Here is a 22,865-nt window from a genome sequence, read left to right on the forward strand (position 1 = left end):
GTTCAGAGAATGACTTCATGAATTAAATAAACAGGGTTATGGTGTGAACTAATTTTATTGGTTGAAGCATAAGCAGTGACTAAAACAATCATAGCTTTTATGTCTAAATGAACATTTCTATATCACAGAATATAAGGTAATTTGTTATTTCACTCTACAGCTGGGTTGATCAGAAGAAACCTTACTGTTGATGTTACTGTCCAGAAGGGGAATTAAGTGTAGAGGTCAAAGCATGAAACATCTAACAGTCTACACTGGCTTAGTGTCTTAACTGAGCAGCTGCCTGAAAATCAATCAATCCATTTCTAAACCTGCCAATTAGGTAGTCTGAGGTCACCTTGGCAGAATCAAATGTAAGGCTTTAACTAACCTGGACAGTGTATGGACCAGTCTGTCACAAAGCACATTTGGGCATGAAACCACAAAAACACATAATGGGGCAAGTTAAAGTCACCACCTAATGTACCATTCACATCTTGGGAATGTGGAATTAATACTGGAGCACCCTGATAAAAAAAAACAAAAACCCAAAGCAGATATGAGTTGAACATGCAAACTGTACCAACACAATGCCCAGAAATGAATTCAGATCTGAACTCTGCCTCTGTACTTTTCATTCAATGTAGCTAATCACTCTGTCACCATAACACCTCTGTTTCCTGAAAATGAACACCATAACTCCATTTCTATTCTTTAAACAGTTTGCTTAATTCAGACATGGTGCATTAGTGTTTATTTTGTTATTATGTTTTAAATTGGTATGAAACCTATGGGTGCTCATGAGATACCTTCAAATATCTAAGGATGACCTAGGAGGTCACATTTTTAGCAAAACAGGATGGAATAATTATAACAGTGGGCAACATGAAAGATCAATAATAGGTAAAAAGAAATAAATACCTAAGCCCTCTGGACCCACCTGCACAAGCTATTTATCATTTATGGAGTTGCCTGATCCACTTACCCAGAGTATGCCCTCACTCTCCTTGTTCACTTTCTCCAAATAAACCACTCTCCTTCAACCCTCAAAACCACTCTCCGTCAACCAGCAAAATTACTCTCCTTCAACACATTCTGGCCTTTGCTTTCTCCCACCAGTTAAGTTTTGTCCAGCTCCACCTCCCCATTGCCCTGGCATACTACCACTTCTGTGATCCTGGGTTACATCACAAAGTCTCTTGCTTTCTTACAACACAATACACATGTCCTAAGAAAGACCACCTTCTCAGTGTATTTGAGTAACTGGAAGACATTTCAAAGGGGCTAAATACTGGTGAACTCCAAGTATGCTAACCGCTGTTCCTGTCTTTTCTTCACAACAATGTAAGACCCCATTCTTTGTTGGTAGTGCCACCTGCCAGTCAAAAACTATATTCATTGTCTTGTGTATGAGACTATATAACTGTTCTCTGTAGCAAAAAATAATTACCCAATTTGTTACTGGCAACATATTTACCAGACACCCTTACATAAGGTCTGAATCGAAACATAACAAACATATTGTTCCACAGAAACAAAGCCTTTTTGCCATACTGGATCTGACTCTATACAATGTCTGCTGAGTGCCCTGTGGGGTGGTGTAGCCAATTGCTATTGTCAGAAAACATCGATTGCAATTATGACATAGGCCCACATGTTTCACTGGCTCTTAAGCCATGGCTTCCTTGCTCATGTGGCAAAGAAGAGCTTTCTGCAAAGAAAACTATAGGAGAAGTCACAGGAAAAACAGATTGTTTAAGGTAATTGGAGAATGAGTAAGTGGAAATGATATAAATTGAGCTTTTTTTTTCAAAACCTGTGACACATCTTTACCAATTTTCATATAATTTGTTGATGATTTGAATTCACTTTATCTCAAATATTTAAAGGCAAACATGGATTAACACTGGAAGCAATCTATCAAAATACCCAATAAAACACACTCTCACATACATTCTGTGATCTCAGTCTGTACTATTTACTGCCTATTGGACTTTTGCCCCAATTCACTTTCAGACTCGACAGAATTCTGACAAGGAGAGGCTTTTAAATCACATGCAAGGGATGCAAGGGATGGTTCCACAAGAAAACCTGAAATATTTCATCAAAATCCTTAGAAACTTTTTTGACAGAGGTGGGCTCTCCCATCACAGGGACTGAGGTCACCGAGGTGGTCAAAAAACTCCATGGTGGCAGGGCCCCGGGGGTGGATGAGATACGCCCAGAGTTCCTCAAGACTTTGGATGTTGTAGGACTGTCTTGGTTGACACGCCTCTGCAACATCGCATGGACATCAGGGACAGTGCCTCTGGATTGGCAGACCAGGGTGGTGGTCCCCCTCTTTAAGAAAGGGGACCCGGAGGGTGTGTTCCAACTACAGAGGGATCACACTCTTCAGCCTTCCTGGAAAAGTCTATTCGAGGGTCGTGGAGAGGAGGGTCCGTCGGATAGTCGAACCTTGGATTCAGGAGGAACAGTGTGGTTTTCATCCTAGTCGCGGAACAATGGACCAGCTCTACACCCTTGGCAGGGTCCTAGAAGGCATATGGGAGTTTGCCCAACCAGTCTACATGTGTTTTGTGGGCTTGGAAAAGGAGTTTGACCGTGTCCCTCTGGGAATCCTGTGGGGGGTACTCTAAGAGTATGGGGTACCGGACCCCCTGATAAGGGCTGTTCGGTCCCTGTACAACTGGTGTCAGAGCTTGGTCTGCATTGCTGGCAGTAAGTCGAACCCGTTTCCAGTAAGAGTTGGACTCTGCCAGGGCTGCCCTTTGTCACTGATTCTGTTCATAACTTTTATGGATAGAATTTCTAGGCGCAGCCAGGGCATTGAGGGGGTCTGGTTTGGTGGACTCAGGAATGGGTCTCTGCTTTTTGCAGATGATGTTGTCCTGTTTGCTTCATCAGGCCGTGTTCTTCACGGATTTACCGGTCGATCTACGTTCCTACCCTCACCTATGGTCATGAGCTGTGGGTAGTTCCGGGCACGTCTAACCAGGAGGAGGCCCTGGGGAAGATCCAGGACACGCTGGAGGGACTATGTCTCTCGGCTGGCCTGGGAACGCCTCTGGATTCCCCCGGGAGAGCTAGTAGAAGTGGCCGGGGAGAGGGAAGTCTGGGCATCTCTGAGAATTGCTTAGGGTTTTTTAATAAGACAACAATAAGCAAAAGAAAGGGAGAAATAAATATATATGTAAATAAGAGATGGGGCAGGGTATTAAATGCGGTAATAGTTATTTCTCTTATTCTAAAATAATATTGATCAGATCCTGCCAGGTTTTGAAAAAATTTTGTACAGATCTTCTAACTGAGAATTTGATTTTTTCCAATTTCAAATAATATAAAACATCGGTTTCCCACTGACTTATCAGAGGAGAATTAGGATTCTTCCAATTTAACAGAATAAGTCTGCGTGCCAATAGTGTAGTGAATGCAATCACCGTTTGCTTGTCCTTCTCCACTTCAAGTCCATCTGGAAGAACACCGAACACAGCTGTTAATGGGTTAGGAGGGATTGTGACCCCAAGGCTGTCTGAAAGGCACTTATAAATTTTGGTCCAAAATGATGTTAATTTGGTGCAGGCCCAGAACATGTGACCCAGTGAGGCAGGAGCTTGGTTGCAGTGTTCGCAGGTTGGATCTTGCCCTGGAAACATTTTGGACAGTTTTAAGCGAGACAGTTGAGCTCGATACATAATTATTAGTTGGATGGATGGACTTTTTTGACATCTTATAACATTACCCTCTAGTAGATTAAGTGTCTTTGCATCATGAGCTCCTGTTCACATTTGAAGACCTAGACTTCAATGGGTTCCTACATGCTGCCTACATAAAATAAAAAACGTTTCTCAGCAACTTTCTCTGAGGATGCTCAGCTTTCACTTGCTGCATTTATAGATGTCTCCCTGTCTCCCACATTAAGTGAAGAATACCTTTCCAGGCCACCCTTTATATTTACAGAGCATACCTCACCTTGTGGGTACAAGTCTACTCAGACTGGTATTCAGTGGATTTCTTCAGTCACTTGGTCCTTTTTTTTCTAAAGAGCCCCTGATTGCCCTTCCAATTCTTGTGTTATCTTAATAGTCCATGGTCATTGGCATCTGAGTGTCAGTAGGGCAAAAAAGAACAATTCATACTGATGTGTAATGTTGCATTGCAATTGTGGTATTCATTTTGTAAGTGATTGTGATGTTACTCAATGTATATTTATATAAAACTAGTCATGTTGCCTGCCAAACACAGGTAACAGAATAAATTTAAAAATGTTTTAAATGTCTTGCCCTACGTGTACATTCAGCAGCTTTCCTGTATTTCCTTGTGTGTCTGAACATCTCTTTATTGCCACTCCCTCTGCCAAGCACATTGCCATAAAGCCTGCTTCTCTCATTTTGAGTCACCTTGCCTGCCTCTTGTCCACTTTTATAGTTCCAATGTTTGAAATACAAAGTTTGAAAGTGAATCTAAGCTTGCCTTCAAAACCTTTACTCCTCTTTGTGTGTCTCACTCTAGCACTTCCTCTTTTGATCGCATCACCAAAGCCAAATTGATCAATCACAACAAATTGACCATTCAGATTTCTCTGAGGGACTGGAAACACACACAGACTTTAGCATGCTATTACACTGCAGATATAAATTCATTTTCATGTATGAGTATGTATGTTTCTAAAAGTATGAGTGTGCCCTGTGAAGTACTGGCACCATCTCCAGATTTGGCTCGTGCCTAATATGCAGTGCTTCTGTGACAAGCACCATCTCTCCACAACTAGGACTGAGATAAGCAAGTTATAAAGTTGATTTAAAAAACTGATGGATGAATATTATGGCATAGAGGCTCAGCTTGTATCACTGCCATCTGTAAACATAAGCCTTACTGTGTTTTGTGTGGAATTTGGATGTTCTCTCTGATCTTGTACACATTTCTTCTAGTCACTGACTTTCTTCACGCAGTTCACACTATGCTGTTAACTTGACAGGAATGGTCAGACTAACCTGAAAACATTTTCCTAGTAATGGATTGACATTTAATTTGGTGTTTATTCTCATCTTGTTCCAGTAGCAGCTAGGTTTCTACTTTTTGTGACAATGCAATGAGAAAAGTGGGTTCTGAAAATTGGTGGATGGGTTATTCATTTTAGCAAAGAGTTGATTTCAGAACTTGATCTACACCTCAGACTACATTTCTGAACAGCTTATTCTGGTCAGATTTGTACACAAAGCAAGAAGTTATATGTTAGCTGTGTCTGCATCGTCTACAGGAAACTGCAACAAAATATAAGAAACTGTTTTCTCAGACTGCCTCTGATTCCAAACGGCATTGTACATGGTTATGAACTCCTGGGAGAATAATTTTGAACACTTGCAAATTATAAGAATTATTATTTTTCAGAATGTGTGAACTTTAGGATTTTAAAAGGTCTGTGAAATTTTCATTTCAAAATACCATTATTTTTTATTTGTATTATTATAACTGTAGGCTTATTGTTTTGCCAGAATGGGAGGTGCTCAATTATTACAGTCAACGGCGGGATTCGGTAAATGTTTATTGTTAGTGCACGTAGCCGATTCCTCAATAATCTCCAGGCCTGGTTTTGCGTGTTTTATAGTTCTCCGCCTGCTCGATCCTCTCTCTCTCTCTCTCTCTCATCTACCGGTGGGCGGACGCGTCTCTGACGAGAACAGCCAGTTGTTTAAGACTGCTGCTCAATCGGTTTCAAATTCCCCCTCACGCAGAGGAGGGTGGAAGCGAAGATTTTTTTTAAAGTGTGTGTGTGTGTGTTCCGGAGCGCGTTTTCTCCCCACACCGACAAGACCGACAGATAGGCAGGCTGGCGAGCTCCCCGGAGAAGGAGAAGCTAGGGGGAGGAGTTAATCACTGTCTGTCAGAGTGGTTACCGGAGTGAACGAGGCGGTCCCAGAGTACCTCGTGTCCAATAGAATGCGACGCTCCTTGTGTCGCTATGGTGACGGGGTTGTGCCCAGAGAGGCTGTGATGGGTTGACAGGTGCGTGACAATCGGAGCTCTCTGCAAGCATGTACGCCAAAGGCAAGAGTAACAGCGTACCGTCCGACAGCCAGGCCAGGGAAAAGTAAGTTTATTATCATTTTGTGCATCGGTGTGCAAACGACGAAATGTGCTCGGCTTGAAAACAAGTTGCAGGCATTTGGGCAGAGCGCAATACCGCAGCGACGAAATGACAGGGTCTGTTATGCTTGCATCCTCGTGTGTTTTGGTTTTTGGAAAAGTTGTTATTGACAAGAGTGGTACTGCAGACAAGGCTTCGCAGAAAGTTTGTAGGGATGCAGACAGACTGTGGCAACAACGCGACTTATTTGAAAAGTCACCAGAAGCAATAGATTGATAAATAAGAGGGCGTCTACACGTACTTTATTTTTGAGTGCTTAGTAAGCTGGTATGTTTTGCCATACAAACTTGTACTTCTTGGTGGTGCTGTCATGATCTCTTCAGTCGGTTGTTGCTGAGTTTTTAGCACAGCAGTACCTGCCCACAAAGTGGTGCCAATATGACAGAGACTGTCTGAGAGCCTGGGTTTCTTTTTTTCATACGGCACCGAGATGCCAGCCTGACTCCTCTGCACCGTCTCCTTGAAACCACCTGCAGCGTTTAGCAGTGCTACTTGGTTGCTTTCTTGTATGTTGGGGTCATCCTGCCCATAAGCGCACATGAAACAGCCATTCGTGCCGTTTCCCTTATTTTGGCCAAAGCAACTTTGCAACAAAACGTGTGCCTTATCGCAGCAGCACAAGTTCGAAGAGAGACAGTGACACAACATTGAAAGGCGCAATTAGTGTGTTTGATTCTTGTGGCCTGCTCAGTTGTCACCGTTGCTTTTCCTCCGAACCAATGCCTGCTGTCTGATTACATGGGTGAAGGTGCAAGCGTGGTGCAGCTAGTCATCTTCGGCAGGGGGTACTATGCAGACCGTGGGTGCAGTTACTCACCTTTGTAATGCTTCTCAATGGTAACGTGTGGCTACTTCTTGACTTTGGAGAAAATGCTTGTTCCAGCTGGCCATGACCGGTGAATACTGAAGGAGTCGTGGTGACACTTTCAACCCGCGCCGTCTTTAAACCCCCGATCTCCCCCCATACCCCCGATCTCCTCTGTGAGCGCGCGTGCCAAACAGAGCGATGGGGTCGACCTTATGCACTGCTAATTTCATTTCGGCTGTTCCGGAGCTCGGAAAATACAATCCGCGACGCCTGCCGCGGCTTGAAGGTTTATGTAAGCTAGGACACGCTGTTCTTTTGGGACGGACGCAACTTTATTGTTTGTATCTGTCGGGAGTTATGCAACACTCTTGGCCGCTTGCTTCGGTGCTGTAGGCATATGCTTTTGGTTTTCACACGCTGTCTGCGGATTGCAGTTCACAACTGTTGAAAAGACGCCATCAAAACATGCAAGTTAGGTAAAGGAGCTGAAACTGGTATGTGTTTTAAAAAAGTTAAAAAAAAAAACCCAGGAAACTCGAGAACCGTTATTTATAAAACAGCATGACCTAGTGCCCCATGCATAGATATTATGGGTGTTTATGTCTCCAAAGTTTGAGATTTAACTTTGAATGAGGTGTCCTGCTTCTTAAATATGTTTGTTTTACAATGCTTTGTTACATAAAGTTAAAGCTTCAGTTTGATTTACAGTATTACTATGTCATGTTGAAGTTATAGTGTATTGAAAATCCAGTCAAATACTATTAACAACTAAATACTAAATATTTTGATCTGTATCTCTTCAAATTCCAATCAAGGCTAACTTGTATTCCTTTATACAATCTTCCAGAAGTGCCAGTTGTTTTGTGATTTTAGCTCATTGACAGTAACTTCTTGTCCAACTGTGTAATAGGAACAGTTACAAGCAAAGCAAAGTAGACCAAAATGATTTTTTCAGTAACCATGCACAGCAACTCCTTTTCAAATCCCTGAAGATATAAAGCCAGTAAAAATATAAAGTCTTTCTTGTGTGTGTCTCCAGTGGGCCAAGCTATGTTTGCAAACCCATTTCACAGTCATGTTTACTGCATTTAGACAGGGTACATCCTCACTAGGGTGCCAAATCCCATTAACCAGCTCTGTTTGAAAAGGAGCAGTAGTGGCTTTATTCCAAGGTCCTCATATATTGTTGAACTCAGTCTTGAAGAAATATCCTGGTCATCTATGATTAAACATCATTCTTCCACCATACAGTACATAATTAACAAATAAAAGTCATTATCTGCTGCGTCCACCATGGATGCTTTAAAATGCTGGATACATGGCAAATGTTGAAAAAAAAAATAATAAAAAATGGTGAACATTCATTCTTCAGGTAAACCATGGATTATTTAAAGATTTAAGTTCTTAATCTGTGAAACACAGAAAGCCTGAAATAGAAAATCATTGGTCCTGGCCAGGTACAGTATTATAAAAATAAAGTTAAGAGGGAAGTAAGAGTAGCTATAGAATTATTATACAAATCAAGAGTGAAAGGGATGGATACAAACAGAACCCTAGAGGTTGGCATAATTTAGTTACATCTTTGTGTAATATCATGAAATGAGAAGATCGAATCAGTGTGCTTAGATGTGATCAGCTGGACTTTGAGATGATTGCTATTATAATTAACAAAAAGTTTATCAAGATGTTTCAGTTGGTTCTTCCATTTGATTCTTCGGCTTTATTCTCTTTTTTCCATTGCCAATCATATCAGTATGGGATGTGTATTGTAAGTTTTCCTCTATTAACTGTCACATATCTTCTGGTCCAGACATGATATCTTCAGCATTATTGAAGGAGTCTACATAATAATTCAGTGTCCTTATTTATGATATTATTAATGGTCAATTTAAAAATGGAGTTGTTCCTGGAGGGCGGCACGGTGGCGCAGTGGTAGCGCTGCTGCCTCGCAGTTAGGAGACCCGGGTTCGCTTCCCGGGTCCACCCTGCGTGGAGTTTGCATGTTCTCCCCGTGTCTGCGTGGGTTTCCTCCGGGCGCTCCGGTTTCCTCCCACAGTCCAAAGACATGCAGGTTAGGTGGATTGGTGATTCTAAATTGGCCCTAGTGTGTGCTTGGTGTGTGGGTGTGTTTGTGTGTGTCCTGCGGTGGGTTGGCACCCTGCCCGGGATTGGTTCCCTGCCTTGTGCCCTGTGTTGGCTGGGATTGGCTCCAGCAGACCCCCGTGACCCTGTGTTCGGATTCAGCGGGTTGGAAAATGGATGGATGGTTGTTCCTGGATAGTGGAAAGAAGGCACTAATATTCCCATCCCAAAATCATCTCCACTAAATATTAAGGTTTGAGTTCAATCTTGTTGATATCCCAATGTTCTAAACTATGTAAACAATTTTTTGCAAACTGAATCTTGAGAAATATTGAAACTAATCTAGATCCTGTGCAGACTGGAAGATGAAAAATCCATTTTGTAACACATTGCCAAGTATGTTTGGTGGATTTTATATACAGTTGAGCTCATAAATTAACATATCCTGGCAGAATTTGTGAAATATTGGCCATTGATTGGAAAATATAAGTAATCATGCAGAAAACCTTCGTTTTAATTAGGGAGTGTGCTCAGGCAAAGCAATTTATTATCACATAATTGTGTGTGTCATTTTTAAATCATATTGATAACTGAAATCATCCAAATGGGCCTGATCAAAAGTTTACATACCCTTGAATGTTGGTGCTGATAACATACAGACAAGTTGACACACACAGTTTCAAGTTAAGGGTAATTAAGGGAGAGCGTCCACACCTGAAATTTCTTCGATTGTAGTCAGTGTCCGTGTATGAATAGTACATTTAAATTCATGCAGAGCTGCACTGACTTTGCTGGATACCGAGCCACAGGGAAAGCACTGTCAAAGGACCTGTGAGAAAAGGTTGTCAAATTGTATAAATCAGGAAAAGGATATAAAATGATATCCAGAGATCTGAAAATGCCTGTCAGTAGTGTTCAAACTCTGATAAAAAAGGGTAAAGTTAGGGTTTCTATTGTTACCAAGCCAAGGCCAGGTAGACCAACCAAGATTTCAGTCTCAACTTCCAGGATCATTTGCTGAGATGCCAAGAAAAACCCATGAGCTACTTCAGGTGAGATACAAGCTTCTTTGCAAACAAGTGGTGTTGCTGTTTCATGATGCACAACAAGGAAGTACTTGAACAGAAATGGGCTACACAGTTGAGTTGCAAGAAAAAAGCCCTTACTATGCCACAAAATAGCCTGATTACAATAAGCCAGACAGCATCTAGACAAGCCTCAAAACTTCTGGAACAAAGTCCTTTGGAGTGATGAGACCAAAATTGAATTTTATGGTCACAACCATAAATGCTATGTTTTTAGAGGACGCAACAAGACCAATGACAAAAAGTGCACCATCTCTACTTTGAAGCATGGTGGTGGACTTCTGATGTTCTGGGGGTGTGTGAGCTACAGTGGCATAGGTAACTTAGTGAAAATTGATGGCAAGATGAATGCAGCATGTTACCTGAAAATATTGGAGGACCACTTGCATTCATCAGTCTGGAAGCACCACATGGGATGCACTTGGATCTTCAACCTTGACAATGATCAAAAACACAAGGCCAAATCTACCCTTCACTAGCTACAGCAGAAAAAAAATGAAAGTGCTGGGGTGGCCATCACAGTCTCCTGACCTTAATATCATTGAGCCACTTTAGAAATATCCAAAGTGCAAGACAACCCAAGAATTCACGGGACTTGGAAGCTTTTTGCCAAGAAGAATGGGCAGCTCTACCACCTGAGAAAATCTGTTGCCTTAGCTAATTATCCCAGAATGACTCAGTAATGTGTCATGTGTGTCGTCACTTGAAAGACTGCGTCCTTTTTGCACCCATTCATTGGTTAGAAACAGTATTGTTGCATTACTCTAATCCTTGTTAGAAGACTGCCTGGTTTTCAAATTGCTTTGTTTTTTTTTGCCTTTGATTTTGTCTTGTACGAGTTTTAAACTTGGTAATTGAACAGCTTGCATTCTTTGGTGACAACCGCAGCAGAAACTCCTCCTATTTCCCAATATCCTTCATAAAAAAATAAATGCTGTCTAATTTTGAGTCAGTGTAGTCCAAATTTTGGTGTGTAAACTAATTACAACTGAGTTTGTCAAGGCCATTGACATAATGGATCGTACCTTAGCAGTTTAGTGCAAACTTGATCTAGGTGCGAGACCAGGTCTGATCCCATGGGTAATCAGTTTTATGACTGACTGTCATCAGAGATTCTTTTAGCAGGGGCACTTTTCAGATTGGGAACATACTACTGGTAGAGTTGCACAAAGGAGTAAACTAGGGCCTGTTGTCTTCCTGGCATTGATTAATGGTACTATCATAGACAGCATACACCCTTGGAAATAATGTTAGCTTTTTAAATGATCTAGGAAACTGTGTTGAAGAGCATTAAATAAAGATCAATTCAAAGAAATGTAAAGTGTTGCATCTCACCTTTATGAGATATCCATCAACATTGCCAACTGGTTTTCATTGATCAAAATATTCTAGCTGTCTGTAGTACAGTATGAGTTTTAGAGGTTATCATCCAGGATTATGTGCAGTCGAATAGTCAGGTGAGCAATATGCTAATGTCAGCTAATCTGTTTGTGGTGTTTGAAGAAAGCTGGTCTGTGATGATGAATTGGTCTCCTATTCCTGTTTTGGAATATATTGTTCCCTTTTGGTACTGCTGTTTGACTACTGACCAGACTAAAAGTCTGGAAACAGTACGGAAACAGTTCTGTAATATCATACATGGATAAATGTATACAGAATATTAGGATGCATTGTTTATCTTTGTGTGTTTAAAATCTGAGGGACATAACTTGTTTTGTTTGGACCCTTTTAGAAAACTGATTAACGCTCCAATTGGCGTCTAGGTTTTTAAATCTTTAATTATTTCAATAGTGTGCATGTCATGCTCCTTTCCTTCCTTGACTTCTCCTGATGTCCTGCACTTTAAATGTCTGTGTTGTTGCAACTCTTAAATTCAGAAAATGTAACTGATGACATTTTTCTTTGTTTTTATACATAAAGAACCCCTATCACCACCACAAGCCATGAGAATTGAACTTTGGAAGCCAGGTGTCAATTGCTGTCTTTGTCTTCCAGTTCACACCTGACCACATTTAACTATCCCTTTTCCATGACAAATCCACTTTTGTCACAGTTTTTGACACCACTGACACAATAGGGAGTACCAATAGTTATTTTATTCAACTTTACGTGCCGACTTTGAATTCCCCAGAAGACAATGCCTGCTCCATACCGAACTGTAAGAAAAATGAAACAGGAGCTGTCAGCTCACTGTGAAAGAACACAAAAAATGGTAAAGGAGACAGATGCTAATAACATGCAGAAGCGGCACAGAACACACAAACAGCAAAACAAAAGTGAATCCAATGCACCCTTTTTTTGACGTATGAGAATCTCATATTATGAAAATGATAGTGAATTGGTGATATATACAACCTTACACTCAATCCATCTTGCTGTCTTATTTACCAACATAATCTGTAAAATATTTAAGTAATTCTGTAATTTTATAAACAATTTATATAGAAAAAAATTGTTTTAACTTAATATAGTATTTTGAATAAATACTAAAATAGTATCACAGCATCCCTTGGATTCGTTCTCGCTCGCAGAAGCAGTGCAAAATTTGAGTATGCACTCACAATAAAACAAAACAGAATTATGTAAAATGTCAAATGAAAATTTTCTATTGCAGGTATTGCTTTATGTGTCCAGCTAATGTGTGAAATGTGTTGTTTTTGTTTTTCACTAACAAATACTGAAACAGTTTTCTGCTCTGGGACTGAACTTCCTCTGAGTTTTTTATGTATTGAAAATGTATGCTAAAATTTTAAGTGAAAACATACATAAACAATACATGCTGTGTAATTATTTATTTTTACGTTCACACAAGCTGTTTTAGGCTATCTGTGGTTTTTGCAGTGGGGCAATAGGGATGTGGTACCAGGATGCGGAGTACAAAAAAGAATAAAAGGATTAAGATGCCACTTGGTGTAGCCTGGCAGTTGTTGTACTGAGAAACTTTGCTGATTCTAGTGTTAAATCTAAATTCTGAGATTGACTTCCCAAATTTAGGAGATTACTGGTGGCCTTACAAGGAACTGATATAAAATGTTATTTCAAGAAGTCGACAGAGAGATATATGTGATCACTGATTCCAGGTACTGTATGTGCAGATCACAATGAATTTTAGATTTTGTCTACTGTTTTTGAGAGTGAATTTCTTTAGATCATGTGTGACTAAATATTTATGTGTTAATTAATACAGAATTTAAATTTATATGTGCAGCATTGTTTTTAAGCTGCCTTTATTGTAGCAGAAGTTTGATTCAGCACTCGTAATGATTGATGCTTTTAAGAATCCATAAATATGATGAAAGAGTGAAAAAAATTAAAGGGTATTATTTGCATACACTGTCTGCATCTTGAATTGTTCTTGGTATCTTGTCCAGGAAAAGCATACATAGTAGATTGTTGCAGTCATTACTGTTTTAGCACTCTTGACTCTATTCAGTTGATGCCTTGGCTGTCTGACTCAGGGTAACTCATTGTCTATCTAAGAATATCTTGGCATGGTACAACCATAATCATCAGTTATTTTTTAAGGGGCAAGGGCTAAAGTGAACTGAATTGCAAACAATCTCCTTTTTCAAACATTTAAATAATCTTTGTGTAATACTACTTATTAGTGAAATGTGACAAATTCTTTTAATCATCAACACCTATTGTTTTGTCTTCTGATTTGACATTCTGATATGTTTATTAGATAATAAGTGTAGCATTTCATTTTTCTTTTTTTTTGCTCCAAATATTTTACCCATCTTAGGTTGTAGGGTAAAATGCAAATTGTAAACAAAATAATTATTTATCATGATCAGTTCAGTGCTGTTAGATGTGATAAATAAAAAGGTATTGTTATATGAAAATGTGGGGTGATGTAACCTATTAAAATACCTTTTTCAAAATTACTTTTTATGAATTTGTAGTTATCGATAAATACTAAAACAAGGAACAAAATACTGCAGACTAACAAATTATATACTGCTAATTTGCATGTTGTTTCTTAATCAGTAGAAAATAGAAAGAATTAAAGTCATTTTTGTAATTACTGAAAATATATATTGTTGACAATTCATCTTACATTATTTCCATTGAAGAAAGATATTTTTTTCAAATATCATTATGTCTGGAAATGGATTATTTTATGTAATACAGTATATACAAATGGCAATTAAGTATCAAAATACAAACCAACTATATTTAGGTGATTCTGTTGTCGTATGAGAATGCATATCCTCTTGTTATCTCAATATTTTAGTGACTGTCTAAGGTATGATACCATAGACAAATCTCATGCAGATTGTAGGGATGGACACCTTGAATAATTCACAATACATTCAGTATAATCTTACATAGTATTTTAAAAGGGGTGGGAGGCTTTTATAGTGTGTGTTTAGTGCTTCTTTTTTGTGGAGATGTTGGTTGTTGCTTAGTAGCTGCTGGTAGTATGGATCATTGGTTTGAAAGAAATGTGGTTTATTAATTCTTTGTCATTCAGCAACATTTCTAGCAGTTCACGTATAAAAAAAATCTCTTTGTTTTTCTGCAGCAGTTGCTACTTTTAGTTATGAATGTACTTCAACATGATATTTACAGTTGTGGCTATATGTGCATCATATTACTAGCCATCTCATGACTGAATTGGTTTATTTACTAAAGTAATAGTGCACATTTTGTGTTTTTTGTATATTGGTAGAGTCTAATTATTCATCTTGATTATTTACTTAAGCACTCGTTTTGTCATCTTAATAATGATAGTATATATATAATACATTTGAGTGAAACATGTGAACGCAGTTTCATGCATTTTAAGAAGTTGCTTTGGTTTAGCTACATGGTCTGGGATGAACTCTGTCACCATGAAATGATGATCAGTTGATAGCCTAGAAGTTTCTTTTCACTTTAATGTCAAAAATGTTATTGTTGCAGACGGGATGGATGACACAGCTATAAAGTCAATCATCTGCCTTTTGCCTGTAATGCTGTGGTAGAAGGCACATTTTTCTTCAGACTTAGTGTTAGTTTTGGACATCCAACTAACGAGTCTTACATATAATTTAAATTCATCTCTCAGTTATAGTACAGGCCGAAGTTTCATCTTGAGAATGCCCTTTATAATACATCATTTGTCTTGAAGAAATACAAAGAGAAAAAAATCCCTCAACATTCTATGCTATAACAATGTTAGTAAAAATATAATTTTTTATGGTTTAACATTTCTTCTAATGTTATTCATTTTACCACTTCTCCCTGTCATGTTTTTGCCTGCCTGACTCCTTAAATACTGTCTTTTGTAAAATGGACTGCTTTGTTGTATGTCTGGCTGTTGAGAAATTGGCTGCAACATGAAGGACAATGCCCCACTATCATAATAGCTTAAAATGGTCAATCTTCCCCCTATTGAAAAATGAAAGTTAGATTAGCTTGAATTAGGATGTTTACTGATAAAATATCTGTAATACATTATAAGGCTTGCTGAGCTTTTCCTTATAAAATTGCTGCTGGTCATTTCATGAAGGTCAGTGAAAACACAAAAAAAAGATGTTTTACGACACCAATTGACCAACCATCACTTGTCCGTTTATGGTAAATGGTGGTTAATCTCTTTAATGATGGTTTATGAATGGGCAAACAAGGTAATGGGTAACAATGATTAAGATGATGATGATCAGCTTGTCCAAAGAGAATGTTGTTAAGATAGCTACAGTGCTGCTGATGTAATAAAGGTTGCCTGTTGAAATATTTTAAGTTATTGTTATTAAGTATTGAATTTCACCAAACCTGTGCAGTAAAAGACAAGCAGGAGTTAATTTACAATTTAAGCAATGTATTTTTGATAATATTCATAAATAATAACAATATGCAAACTTCATTTGAATATTGGCAACGATTCAACCTGATAAATGGTGATGTATAGTTTCAGGTGGCACACAGACTTGTTAGTTACTTAAAATGTCTCTTGTTAAGGCATCATTTTGTGGTCAGTTTTCTTCTGAACAGGCCGCATGCCTGTCCCAATATGGCTGCCAAGCTGTGCTCTTTATTGTGTTGTCCTTTTTAGTTCATGGTGTGTGAGGCAAGGTTATTATAGTTAACTAAAACTAAAATCAAAACTGAAACTATTATTAAAAAAACATTTTCGTAAACTGAAATGAAAAACTAAAACTAAATGAAACTATTAAAGTAGCTGGAACGACTAACTGAAATAAAATAATAATTTACTAAAATATTTCTAGTTTTTGTTTTTGAATGAATATTCTTGCTGTTAGTCTTTATTCCTAGTAAGTTTTAACTGTAAAACAGAAATTCATCCACCACGAGCCGCCCGCACATATTCATCCAGAGAATGGCAGTTGGTGATGGAGGGCGGGTGTTCACACAGCATTTGCAGTGACAGTGCAAGTTGAACGCGGGTGCGTAAAGCGTGTGAAATAGAAAGCGAATTACATGCCACCTTTCTTTGCTCTTGTTGTATAGCAATATGTAATTCAAATGGCTGAAATCAGAATGTGCTGGTCAACAAAACGTTTACTATATGGACAGAAAAATCACGAGTGAGTAACGTTTCAGTTTATTTCTCAGGTGACTGCTTTTTGTTGACAGCAATTCACCTGTCACTTCGCAAAGGAGAAATCGTTTTTACTTTCTCATATACTTCGTATAGAGAAAGTATAGTAATCATGAAAAAAATTGACCTTGATATTTTGATGAATCTTGACATTATAGACCTCCCAGAGTCCAAAAATACCATTTTTTGGAATTGTGTGTGTGTATAAACACGATAACTCAAAAACGCAGCTGGATAGATGGATGAAATTTGGCATGTGGTTGTTACACCACAATTGTAGATCTGTATTAACTTTTGGGCCAAAACCATCACCCAGAAATGGTACTTTACCTGAACACATACTCGATTTTTTTTTTTATTCATTCAGCTGCAGAGTCCGATTTATTCAACTTTACTTTTATAATAATTGTTCTATATACAGTGAAACCTCGGGTCACGAACGTCTCAGACCCGTACAAATCGGGTTACGACCAAAAAGTTTGCCAAACTTTTGCATCTGTTCACGACCACACACTCGGGTGACGAACAAGCCAGTTTCCCTTCCGGTACGTATGCGCCGATGATTTCCGCACGTGTTCAGTCTCTTCCTGTGCATTCTCTGTGAACTCTTTGTGCTCTATTTTGTTTCCCTTCCGGTTTGTACGAACCGGTGATTTACGCACGTGTTCAGTCTCACCCTGTACAGTACATTGTTCTCAGTCAGACGTGCATCACGCAGAGGGACTTTGTGGTATAGCGGGTCCACAGCTCACGTCAAGAGGCCAGTTTTAAATAAATAATCGGCACACTTACAGCTTAGCGAGGGGGATGCACCGGGCTTGTTTTTAAAGAGACTGCTTCGACAATTGTTTTAACCTTGTTGCATTTAATGAAGACTTTTTTCTATTGGATTTTAACCTCCACTTCACTTCTGTTTTTATGGGATCATTTATTTATTGAAGTATTCTGAAAGCGCTGCACTTTATTTAATTTGGACTTTGTTTTTGATTGTTGTTTTGTTGATTTTAATAAAAGCACTTGGCACTTTTTGCACCGTCCAATTGGTCCATTGTAGTGCCTCACTGTAGTGCTCATTGGTAACATTACCGATGGTGATGTGTTTGAGGGCTCCTGGAAGCAAGATGGGAACATGCGGCGAACCCGCATGGTTACAGACTTTACCTGAAAACTGTAATCTCCTCTCCAACCAGTTCCTCCTCACTTCCTTCATGCCAGAACTCGACTCATGCAAGGTTAGTTTTCTTGGTTGTTTATGGTTAGTTTTTGTATAAATTACGGATTTTTCAAATGTTCATTTTTTTCCCTGTGCTTAAAACTCATTAAAAAAAAGTGTTTACAACGATTGGTTCGTAAGGCTATAGCGTGAACTCCTGCAATGTTAGTTTTCTTGGTTGTTTATGGTTAGTTTTTGTATAAATTTCGGATTTTTCAAATGTTCATTTTTTTCCCTGTGCTTAAAACTCATTAAAAAAAAGTGTTTACAGTAATCCCTCCTCCATCGCGGGGGTTGCGTTCCAGAGCCACCCGCGAAATAAGAAAATCCGCGAAGTAGAAACCATATGTTTATATGGTTATTTTTATATTGTCATGCTTGGGTCACAGATTTGCGCAGAAACACAGGAGGTTGTAGAGAGACAGGAACGTTATTCAAACACTGCAAACAAACATTTGTCTCTTTTTCAAAAGTTTAAACTGTGCTCTATCACAAGACAGAGATGACAGTTCCATCTCACAATTAAAAGAATGCAAACATATCTTCCTCTTCAAAGGAGTGCGTGTCAGGAGCACAGAATGTCACATAGATAGAGAAAACAATCTCTAGCAAACAAATCAATAGGGCTGTTTGGCTTTTAAGTATGCGAAGCACCGCGGCACAAAGCTGTTGAAGGCTGCAGCTCACACCCCCTCCGTCAGGAGCAGGGAGAGAGAGAGAGAGAGAGATAGAGAGAGACAGAGTTTGTTTTTCAATACGTGCCCTTCGAGCTTTTAAGTATGCGAAGCACCGTGCAGCATGTCATTTCAGGAAGCAGCTGCACAAAAGATAGCAACGTGAAGATAATCTTTCAGCATTTTTAGACGAGCGTCTGTATCGTCTAGGTGTGCGAACAGCCCCCCTGCTCAATCCTCCTACGTCAGGATCAGAGAAAGTCAGCGCAAGAGAGAGAGAATGTAAGTTGGGTAGCTTCTCAGCCATCTGCCAATAGCGTCCCTTGTATGAAATCAACTGGGCAAACCAACTGAGGAAGCATGTACCAGAAATTAAATGACCCATTGTCCGCAGAAATCCGCGAACCAGCAAAAAATCCGCGATATATATTTAAATATGCTTACATATAAAATCCGCGATGGAGTGAAGCCGCAAAAGGCGAAGCGCGATATAGCGAGGGATCACTGTACAGAGAGCAGTTTGTAAGGCTATAGCGTGAACTCTTGCAATGTTAGTTTTCTCAGTTCAAGGTTTTCTCAGTGTTATTCAATGTTTTTACATTTAGTTTACTATTACACTGTGCATTCTATGGTATAATTAACTATTTTTGTGCTTAAAAATCTTAAAAAAAATATTTACATACAGCTCGTACGGTCCGGAACGGATTAATTGTATTTACATACAATCCTATGGGGGAAATTACTTCGGGTCACGACCAAATCGGGTTACGACCATAGTTTTGGAACGAATTACGGTCGTGACCCGAGGTTCCACTGTATTATTAATTTCATTTGATTTGTTGTTGATGGTTCCTTAATGTACATAATATAAAAATATAATCATTGTCTCGCGGTTTACTCCTCAGATATCCATCCCCATATCTGAGTATACAAGAAAGTCGAGGGGAGGCCACTCCCGGTTTTTGAAAATAAAACAGCGTTGATTGGCTCCAGCAGACCCCCGTGACCCTGTAGTTAGGATATAGTGGGTTGGATAATGGATGGATGGATGATCGAGAGACTGACTAGGTCATCATATAAGATCAGCATATTGTTACTGACCAATCATTTTTTCTTCAAAAACATCGTTTAACAATGAAGTGATACAAACAAAGGTAGGTAGGTGAAGAGAGTCTGCCAAGTGATGAAAAACTAAACATACTAATGGGTTTTTGTATTTATTCTAAATTTATTAATTTATCTTTTTTAGCTCATATTCACAACTCAAAATACCTGATATTGTGAAAGTAATCCATTAGCAGAATTATATTTTAAAATATTTGTCTCCCTTTTTTCAATGTTTTTCTCTCTCTCTCAAAATAGATAGTTGAAATATCATATTCTTTTTATTCTTAACATCAGCCTTATCATACATATTGCATACCAGGTATTTTTCCTGCCTTACATCCAGACCTGCTTGGGTAGGCTCCAGGTTTCCTGTAAACCTAGTTGTTTTATGCCTGTCCGTACTCCTATTACTTGCTCTTCTCATTATGGGTTTACTGTCCTTTATGTTGGGCTATTCAAGTCTCACTGCCCCTAACCTTGACACTACATGCTTGTTGTTCTTTGTTTCCCTCAATATAGCTAGGTGGGGTCTACACACTGATTCAAGTCCAAGCCCCTGTGATTTTCATGAGAAAATATTTTAAAAATTATAAAATTGTGTAAAATTGTTCATATTCAGTATCTAGTTTTGATTATGCTTGTTTTTATCAGACAAAAACAAAACCAGATAGTAAACCATGTAATATAGTAAGCTTCCACTAACATTAAACTTGTATCTAAAGCTGTTAAGTGTACAGTTCTTTGTGAAATAAAAACTAAACTAAAACGAAAAATACACGATGAAGGAAAACTAAAACTAAACTGAATTTCCAAGTAAAGTAAGAAAAAATATAGAAATAACAACTAATATTCAGTAAAAAGGCATAACTATAATAACCCTGGTGTGATGGTCTTTCATCAGTTTGGTAACAGAGTGAGAGGATGAGGTAAAGCAAGCAAATTTATAGGTTTTCTGTCCAACCCCTAGAGCCAATAGGGCGTCATAGTACTTAAAGGCTTTTGATACAAGCCAGTTCCAAACAGCCATACTTCAGAACAATGGGGGGATAGAACACCTTCACACCTGCCCTCCAAACCATATGTTAAGGTAAAGCTTGGCAGTTAGGTAGCCTGACTTTCCTGTGGGGGTTGAGAGAGAGACTTTAGCAGAGAAACACTTACCAAACTTGTTTGAGGCACTTCCCCCCCAACCCTGTCGTAAAATTACCCCAAAAGGGTACAAATAAAGACATACAAAATATTTATCAACTTGTATACAAAATTTCACATCACAACAACATCTAATAATGATAATTATATATACTCACTTTGGGGGCAAGCCCCCCTGATGCCTTCGGCGCCCAACCTCCAGTTGTGGCCAGAATATTAGTAAAATCTGTAAATATACAAAAGTAAAATTTGTATGTATTGGAGTCAAAATCATGAAATTCTGTAAATATGTAAAAAAAAAATTAATTATTATTTAACAGAGTAAAGATCATGAAATGAGAATAAACAATCCATTCGTTTTAACTGACATTCTTATTGATAAAAAACTTTTTTTTAAAAATGACACATTTGAATAACAGGAAAAATCACATGAAAACTAAAGTGGTATGCAATGGGTCATCGTAACTCGACCTTCAGCTAACTAAATCACTTAAATACAAACATTGGTGTTATGAATTGATAATTTTTTTTAATAGTTTGTTCCTGTGAAAGAAAGATTACTCAATTAAAAATAAAAACCATGACTTTCTTAATATTAAAAACCACGACTTTCTTGATATTTTAGTTTATAATTTAAAAACGGAATAAGAATCTGAAAATCTAACAACATCACATTAAGTTCGATAAATTCTGGAAAGAATGATACCGAACATATATATGAAGGTTTTAAAATAAGCCCAATTTAAAGCGTGACAAAAAAAAGTGATATAAAAAAATCACATAAAATCGTTGCACAAAATCATTGCACTTTTAGGCCTAGGAGGGCACCGTGGCGGATGTTAGCAGATTGCTGGCCAACCACAAGCATTACCTGGTAGGTAACCACCCATACAATCAGATTGTGACACAGACTTCGAATGCCGTGAATGTAATTACCCCGATCTACATGCTGTCAAATAAACGAACCACACGCCGTGGCGCAACGTTAGGGGCATCGCATCTGGCGCTGACGTCCGAGGTTCGATTCCCGAGAGGGAGTGCAGTGGAGTGTGTACGCCTGATGAGCCCAGAATGAGGGCGAAACACGTGTCGCGTACTCTTTGCATTTATTTGACAGTAAACTATTTCAACCATATATATATATATATATATACTAGCAAAATACCCGCGCTTCGCAGCGGAGAAGTAGTGTGTTAAAGAGGTTATGAAAAAGAAAAGGAAACACTTTAAAAATAACGTAACATGATTGTCAATGTAATTGTGTTGTTATTGTTATGAGTGTTGCTGTCATATATATATATATATACAGTTATATATATATATATATACACACATACACACACACACACACACACAAATATATATATACATATACACATATATATACATATCTACATATACACATATCTACATATATATATATATATATATATATATATATATATATATATATATATATATATATATATATATATATATATACATATACACATCCACATATATATATATATACACATATCAACATATATATACACATACATTCATACACATACATACATACATACATACATACACATACACATACATACATACATATCTACATATATATATATACACATATATATATACATATCTACATATATATACATACACATATATATACATATCTACATATATATATATATATATATATATATATATATATATATATATATATATATATATAGCTGATTACCCAGTGGATTCGCTCACTGAGTGCAAGAGAAAAAAATAAAATGTAGTATGTATAAAATAAGTTTAATTGCCAAATGTATTTTTCCACAAATAAAGAGCACTTACAATAACATAGAAATCAATATAAACAACATTAACATCATTATCATATGAGAATATGAAGTAATATATAAGAAGCACATTGCATATAAATATAAATTATTAAACAGTAAAATGTTCTTCTATAATACGCTACCGTGGCTATTCGTTTGTCTGTCCAGGATTTTAAATCAGCTGTAGCTCGCAAACCGTTTCACCTATTGACTTGAAATTTGGTACACTTATACTACGTCACGTCTA

General features: G+C 38.1%; 1 protein-coding gene across 6 annotated transcripts in view; it reads left to right on the forward strand.

Annotated features, from left to right (window-relative positions):
• Positions 1-5,769: 5,769 nt before the first annotated feature.
• The window catches only part of ssbp2b (single stranded DNA binding protein 2b), a 761,138-nt gene continuing 744,042 nt past the window's right edge, over positions 5,770-22,865 (forward strand). For 2 of the 6 annotated variants that reach the window (XR_007935389.1, XM_051929622.1), the window contains exon 1: positions 5,776-6,070. Coding sequence is in view for 5 of the 6 variants with exons in the window: in XM_051929622.1 (XP_051785582.1) it covers positions 6,015-6,070 (56 nt within the window). In the remaining variant the exon portion in view is untranslated. Of the gene's footprint in view, positions 6,071-22,865 lie in introns of all 6 variants that reach the window. The other 4 variants (XM_051929625.1, XM_051929624.1, XM_051929623.1 and 1 more) reach the window with 4 other exon arrangements.

The sequence above is a fragment of the Erpetoichthys calabaricus genome, chromosome 7 (genome assembly GCF_900747795.2).
Source record: "Erpetoichthys calabaricus chromosome 7, fErpCal1.3, whole genome shotgun sequence".
In the NCBI taxonomy this organism is placed as follows: Eukaryota; Metazoa; Chordata; class Cladistia; order Polypteriformes; family Polypteridae; genus Erpetoichthys; species Erpetoichthys calabaricus.